The 6,513-nt window shown below is 39.6% G+C and overlaps 1 protein-coding gene across 1 annotated transcript in view; it reads left to right on the top strand.

The window, feature by feature from the left end:
• Positions 1–3,417: 3,417 nt before the first annotated feature.
• Positions 3,418–6,513, top strand: part of CACNA2D2 (calcium voltage-gated channel auxiliary subunit alpha2delta 2) — a gene marked incomplete at both ends in the record, with an annotated part of 725,967 nt that continues 722,871 nt past the window's right edge. Inside the window, one exon of the mRNA XM_081316808.1 lies at positions 3,418–3,542. Within this exon, the coding sequence (XP_081172934.1) occupies positions 3,418–3,542 (125 nt within the window). The remainder of the gene's footprint in view (positions 3,543–6,513) is intronic.

Genomic DNA, 6,513 nt, shown 5'->3' with positions numbered 1-6,513 from the left:
AGCTTGGAGGAGGAAGTTTTTAAATAGCTGTTCAACTTCATTTGTTTGTCACTCACTTTGTTAACTGACATAGGCAGTATTAATTTGTGGAGGGAATGCTAAAACCATGCCATCCTTCTGCTCTTATAGTTGGGCTCCAGCAAGACAAGTGAAAAGTATGCTTCTATTTCCAGAGGAAACACTTGATTCTTGCAATAAATAGGACAGCTCTTGAGGTGGCACCATTAAAAGAAAATCCCTTGAAGCAATAGATTTGTTTAGTAGGCTAAGGTGAGGTCATTTTTACATCTTTACTCAAGAGATAGGTATGTACCTTTTCTTCCTTACTGTGTGATTTATTGATGCTCAACTTCTCTGTTTTTAGTGTCTGGAATGTTACTAGTCCTGAAGATGTTACATTTGTTCATTGATAAGCAAGTGCTAAATGTAGTCACTATTTATTAGTGTTACCAGATTTTGATTGAAAAGAACAAATAGAGGGTAGTAAAGAATTAGAGTTTTCTATATTTTTTAGCGGCCATTTAATGGTTTTCTGGATTTCTGTAGCCCTGATGGCCTTACTACCTATGACTTGGGAGGAAAAAAAAAGAATTCTTCACAGTCAGCCCCAACCTCCATTAGCTACATGCTTAGAATTGCAGCAGTTTTTTTAAAAATTTTTTTTGCCTGAAATCACTCAAATCAATAGGATTTATTTCTAAGTAAATTGCTCTTGCTTCCTATTGTAGGCTTTTCAGCAACAAAGTTTGGAAATGTTCTACTGGTAGATGTTAGAAACTGGAAGCTAAGCAGGGTTGAGTTTGGATGATACACAGATGGGAAGCCATTACAGAAGTTATAGCCTGTAGATTAGACAGGAAGTGGGAAAAAATACCCTGAAATATCCCATCCATATCTGTGCCCACATCCTTCTGTATCGGTGTGTTTATGTCACCAGAAATAAAGCTCAACTTGAAGGATTTTTTTTTTATTTCAGTCTATACATTTAAAAAAACCTTCCTGCCTAATTCCCATAATAATAATAATACACTGGATTTTTTAAATGAGCCTTTTAATGTTGTTAACATAAAAAGGCAGCCTATTTTTTCCAAAAATAGATGTTAGGTAGAATGAAGCATATTTTTCATGGTTAAAATGCCTAAACATTATTTGGAGATTTATGCCATCCAAGATAATAGAAACAGTTAAAGTACCTTATTTACCTGGCAGTATAAATTTATTTCTTAAATGGGAGCATCATTTTAATTTCACTCTGAGAATGGAAGGGAAGCATGAGTGCACATATAAGTAATTTGTGAATTGGTATTTAAGAATTGCTGACTTTCTATTTCCACTCCACAAACAGAACCAAAGATTATTTATTTACACTAAAATAGAAAGCTGAACTTTGTGAAAACAATTAAAGTCATAAAAACAATTAAGACAAGGACAATAAGAGAATTGATGAAAAGGTGTAAGAGATAAAAAATGAGACAATAGCACTAAAAATCCATAAGAAAAAAATAGGTGGAATACATATATAATTGTTGTATATACCTACTAAAATTCAGTGGAAGACAATTATTTTAAATTCAGATTTAAGTTTTTTGGTTAAAAGAATGAAGTCTTTCTCCTTTGAAAATAGTGTGGAAGTAGCTTGCCACTGTAGTCCTTGGGGATTTTTTTAAAGATTTGGTACATCCTTGGTGTTTTCTGATGGTCCCTCATTAATCAGGTCTAATCCTGCCTTGCAAAACTTTTCAAGATCAGCCAAATGTTTTGGGAGTCAGGCATCCTTAAAAACCTAGCTACATACATACATACATACTGTGTTCTCAATTGTCACCCAAAACAAGAGTCATTCAGCTGTAGCAGAGGGAAATGGCTAGGCCATTTCATTGGCTTTGCTGTCAGAGCTGCTCCATCTGATTTTATCTAAATGTTATCATTGTTACTATGGGTCATTATTTAAGATCCAATTATTCACACTAAGAATTCATATACGGTAGGTTACTTTTTTTTCTCTTTCACCTTCCCACTTTTTTGTGTCCAATTTAATGTCTTTTTAAAACTCTAAATCTACAGGCGGGGTTTGCATTTACTATTTTAAGAATCTTTTTGAAAGCCCAGCAAATTAAAGTGCAGTTAACTAATCCATTTGCTCTATTTAGCACCATATTTGAGATTAGCAATAGCACTGCCAGAATAATTCTCATTACCGGGCTGCATGGAATGGTGAACTTCCTATGTTGGGTGTAACATTCAATTTCTAATAATTTTGGAAGCTTAAAGCCCCAGATGTCACTAATCTATCCACATGTCATCAATCGATGGTCTGCACGTGAGAAGCGGCAGGAGTGGGAACACTCAAGGTAATAATAGCATTCCAAGGGGTTTCTGACAGGTGAAGGCTCTACAGAGCGCTGGAGTAGAAATTTCCTCTCTGAAATGCTATACAAAGCTCCGCTTCCCCGAAAACGCTTGCAGCTGAGGGATCAATTTGACTCTGCAGGTGGTAGCTCAAAATGAGCCCCCGAGAAGATGTTCAGACGTAGTCTTGGGGTCGTATATATATGCCCTAGGATTTAAAGAGACACTGGTGCAGATAAGGTTTCAGTAGACTGGATTAGATGCGGACTGGATAAACCCGGAGAGAACCATAAACGATCCGAAGCGATATACGCATATGTGAACGGCCGGCCGCCAAGGGTCGAAGGAAACGCAACTTAGAAGGACCAGTCACGTGCCCCATACCAGCAGCCTTAGAAATAGGCCCGACGGCGCCACATGCTGAGGGTGTGTGTGTTGTGTGTGTGTGTGTGTTGAAATGGGTGCGCGTGCCGGCCAGCTCCTGAAAGAAAGTAAGGTTGACTGCGCCATGCGTTGGAGAGCGCGCGTGTAACACGGACCGCCTGGGCCTGACGAAAGGTCCAGAGAGCGAGAGCGCTCGTTTATCAGCCAATTACCTAGAGAGCATGCGCCGTGGTGGCTGCTGAGGATGGAGAGCGTTCCGATCCGAGAGATGGGGAGGAGGGAAGCGAGGGGGGGAGGAGGAGGAGGCGGCTGGGCAGGTTGGCCGCCCGTGTGAGGGAAAGTAAGCAGTTTGCATTCGCTCAGCGCCTGCCTTCAACGGAGCTGAGCTCGCCGCGCGAAGCTGTGTGTCCCCGTCCCCTGCGAACTGCTTCGTTGCGGGAGAAAGCAGAGGGGTTTTTTTTTTGCTGAGCTGCCGCTCGCTTTTCTGGAATAAGCGGGAAGGTGGGGTGGGGAGTACTCGGGGCGCCTGCTTGCCTGCTTCCAAGACCCGAGCAGATTGCCAGCCCGAGCAGGAGCCAGCGCGTCTCGGCAGCCAAGCGCCGCCGCCGCCGCCGCCGCCACCGCTACCGGGCGGGGAGGGGGGGGGGGAAGAATTGGTGCCGCCACTGAATTTTTAATGGAAAAATGGCGATCTCGGCTCAGACCTGCGGCACATCTTGCCTCGTCCGGGCTCTGTACGGCCAAATCCTTCTATGCTTCCTCGCCTCGGCTCCCTCTGCGAATGGCTACAGCTTTCCCCAGCAGTACACGTAAGTAAGAGCTGCTCTCCCACCGAGGCTGCCAAGGCAGCCAGCCGCCACGGGGAAGTGCTGCCGGTCGGATGCTTGCGGCGCAGGTTGGTCCTGGATTGCCGGTGTTGACGCGCGCCTTTGCGCTTGTCCCGCTTCACAGGACCACCGGCGATATCCCTTCGTGTGGCCTTAATATAGGGGGTGTGAAAGTGCACCTGCTTTGCAGGGTTTTCAGATGAGTCTTTGGGCAGAGCGAAAGAGGGGCTGGTGACGGTCCTTCTGTTCCAACTACCTTTTCCCACTTGGGTACGACCAAATCCTTAACTCGGCTTGTTTGTGGAAAGTGATGGTGGTAGAGCAAGCTGTGCTCGCCTAATTTTAAAGGGATGCGTCCCTTTCTATAACTGTTGAGGCTGAACATTTACAGCAAACTAGTATAGTAAACAAAAGAAAGCATCATTTCATTGGGAATTCATTGAAGAACTCTTTTAAGACAAGCAAAAGTTTGAAAATATTGCAGTGGAGTAGTAATGAAGCCATTTATCTTACACCTTGCTCAACTAGACTTGTGTTAGAAATAACCCAGATTTCATTGCAAATATTAGCAAGTTTTTCAGTTCCCTGTTCCTGTGTCACTTTCTGCATTCTTCTTCCCCCTTCCCTCTCTATATCTAAAATATCTAAAAATATTTAACATAGTGTTAACAAGTAGAAAAGATTGTTGAAATTAATGTGTATGTGCATCATCTGTAGAAGAAATAGAATTGCTTTTTATGGCTTACAAATGTACCCATACAGTCTCCACAATCCAGGAATTCTTCACAGAGTGCAAAGCAAATAATAAATTGATAACTGGTAGCAATGCAGCTATTTAAAGCTTTAATCCTATTCCTCCTATATAGAAGGTTGAATACTACTGTATCTTATGGCACTTAAGAATAAGCATGTTAAATGCTTTTTGCTAGTGGATAGTTTGCTATTCTGAACATTCTAATTCAAAGCATATATCAGGATTAATTCTGATATTTTTAAAATTGCATACAGTACCTTCAGGAGTCAAATTGGTCCTATTCCTAGGGTTCGTTATGAAGGCTGGCAGCATGCTTACTTGTCACCTACTTCTTTAAGTGAGGATAGGTTTGATAATCCAAATCAATAACTGCAAGGTAGATCTAATATAGCTACTGGCATTAGTAGTTTGTTTTAGTTTAAGACCAATTGAAGTCTTCATAATATGATAGATATTTTAATAGTGTAACTGGTTCAATGATTTTAAATGCTATGACCTGCTGAAGGGCATGGCAGCCACTGAATGCATAGTTTTAACTTATATGGAGGAAATGGGAATTCTTTTTCCAATGCAACACTTTTTAGGTCTTTTGAAATATTGTGATAAATTCTGATGGGGTACAGTTCCCACTACTGACCTTTCCCCATCCCGATAAGTTTCCTGTATTTATTTAGCTACAGAATGTACATTTTTCTCCCAAGAGTTTCTGGTAATACTGCTTTAGTCCTTCAGTGCATCATACGCTACTGGCGTCTGAGTCTAGGCTGCTAGACTTCCATCTGCCTGTCAGACAGACATATAAATTCACCTAGGATTTAAAGTTGAAAGTTATTTTTACCTTGGTAGGAAACCAAATGCAAACACTTGTTCAGTACTAAATGTTCACGGTTTCATCTTGCAGTTTCCCTGTGTGCATGAGTGGTTGTTACTCATGCAAGCAGTCCCTCTAGAAATCATCACTTTATTGCTTTCTAACAAAAGATGATTTAACATTCCCAACCATTAAATTGTACTGTACTAGATTTTTTTAGAAACTGAATTAAAAAAAATAGGAAGTGGGCATCACAAACAAGAACTACAGCTTACAGAATATGTGACTTTATATAGTTATATAAATTACTTTTAAGCCTGATTAGACCAGGTTTAAATATAAATCATGCTAGATTAAGTTTTTGAAATGGTATTGGTGGATTACTTCACTAGATTTACTGGGAAATAAATCCCTTTAGGCATTCATATAGCTGAATTGTATAAAATGTATTTTTATCAGATATCCTATTGTACTGTTCCTAGTAAGACCAAAAGCTCCAGGTTCTACATTTCCAAAGCTCTTAGAACACTTGTGGAAGACAGTAATTGTTCAAATGCACATAATGTATAGATTAATATTAATATTTATATTATATTTATACTTATTAGATTTTTATACCGCCCTTCTCCCGAAGGACTCAGGGCAGTGTACAGGGCAATAAATATTAAAATACAAAGTACAAAAGTTAAAAAAACAATTAAATAATTATGCCCAATATATACAATAGTTAAAACCATATTAAAACCCAATAATCTGTGCATTTGTGTATTTCTTCTGTGAAAACATTTTTTTGGTCTCTTTTTACCTTGATTTCTCCAAACCAGTTTGGGAAATAAATGAAGGGCATGAATGATTAGCTGATGTTGATGTATCACTGCTTGCTAATGCCCTTTAACATCTGGGCTATAATACTAGCTACAGCTCTTCAGAGCTCCCATCGCTGTCATTCAAATGCTTAAAGGCTCAGATGTTACTGGAAGGGAAGGCAAAAAAAGCTGTCATAGTCTCCCTGGAATTCTTTTCTTTCAACAATCTTAGTTAAGTGACCAGTGATTAAAAATAACTGAACTGCTGAAAGCAAGTAGTATTTTGCAGAGTTATGTGATTATATCTCTTTAATAAAGTGGTGTGTCTTCCAAGTATATTTAGTTTATTACTTCAGAGCCTACTATTCTATTTATGTATTATCCATATAATTGCCCTCTATAGGAATTTATAGAGAAATGTCCCCCAAAGTTCCTAAACTAAAATAGCAAACAATACACTCGGGGTAGGGGGAGGGAAAGAGAGAAAAGTGGTTGATGTAGGAAAATGCAATTATGTTTACTTAAACTTACAGGATGAAAATGAAAGTCTTAAAAAAGACTTGCAAAAATATTGGAAGGCTT

Source organism: Vipera berus, assembly GCF_964194415.1.
Source record: "Vipera berus genome assembly, chromosome: 2".
NCBI classification, from domain to species: domain Eukaryota; kingdom Metazoa; phylum Chordata; class Lepidosauria; order Squamata; family Viperidae; genus Vipera; species Vipera berus.
Note: the sequence above shows the minus strand (reverse complement) of the source record. Positions and strands in the feature narration are given on the sequence as shown.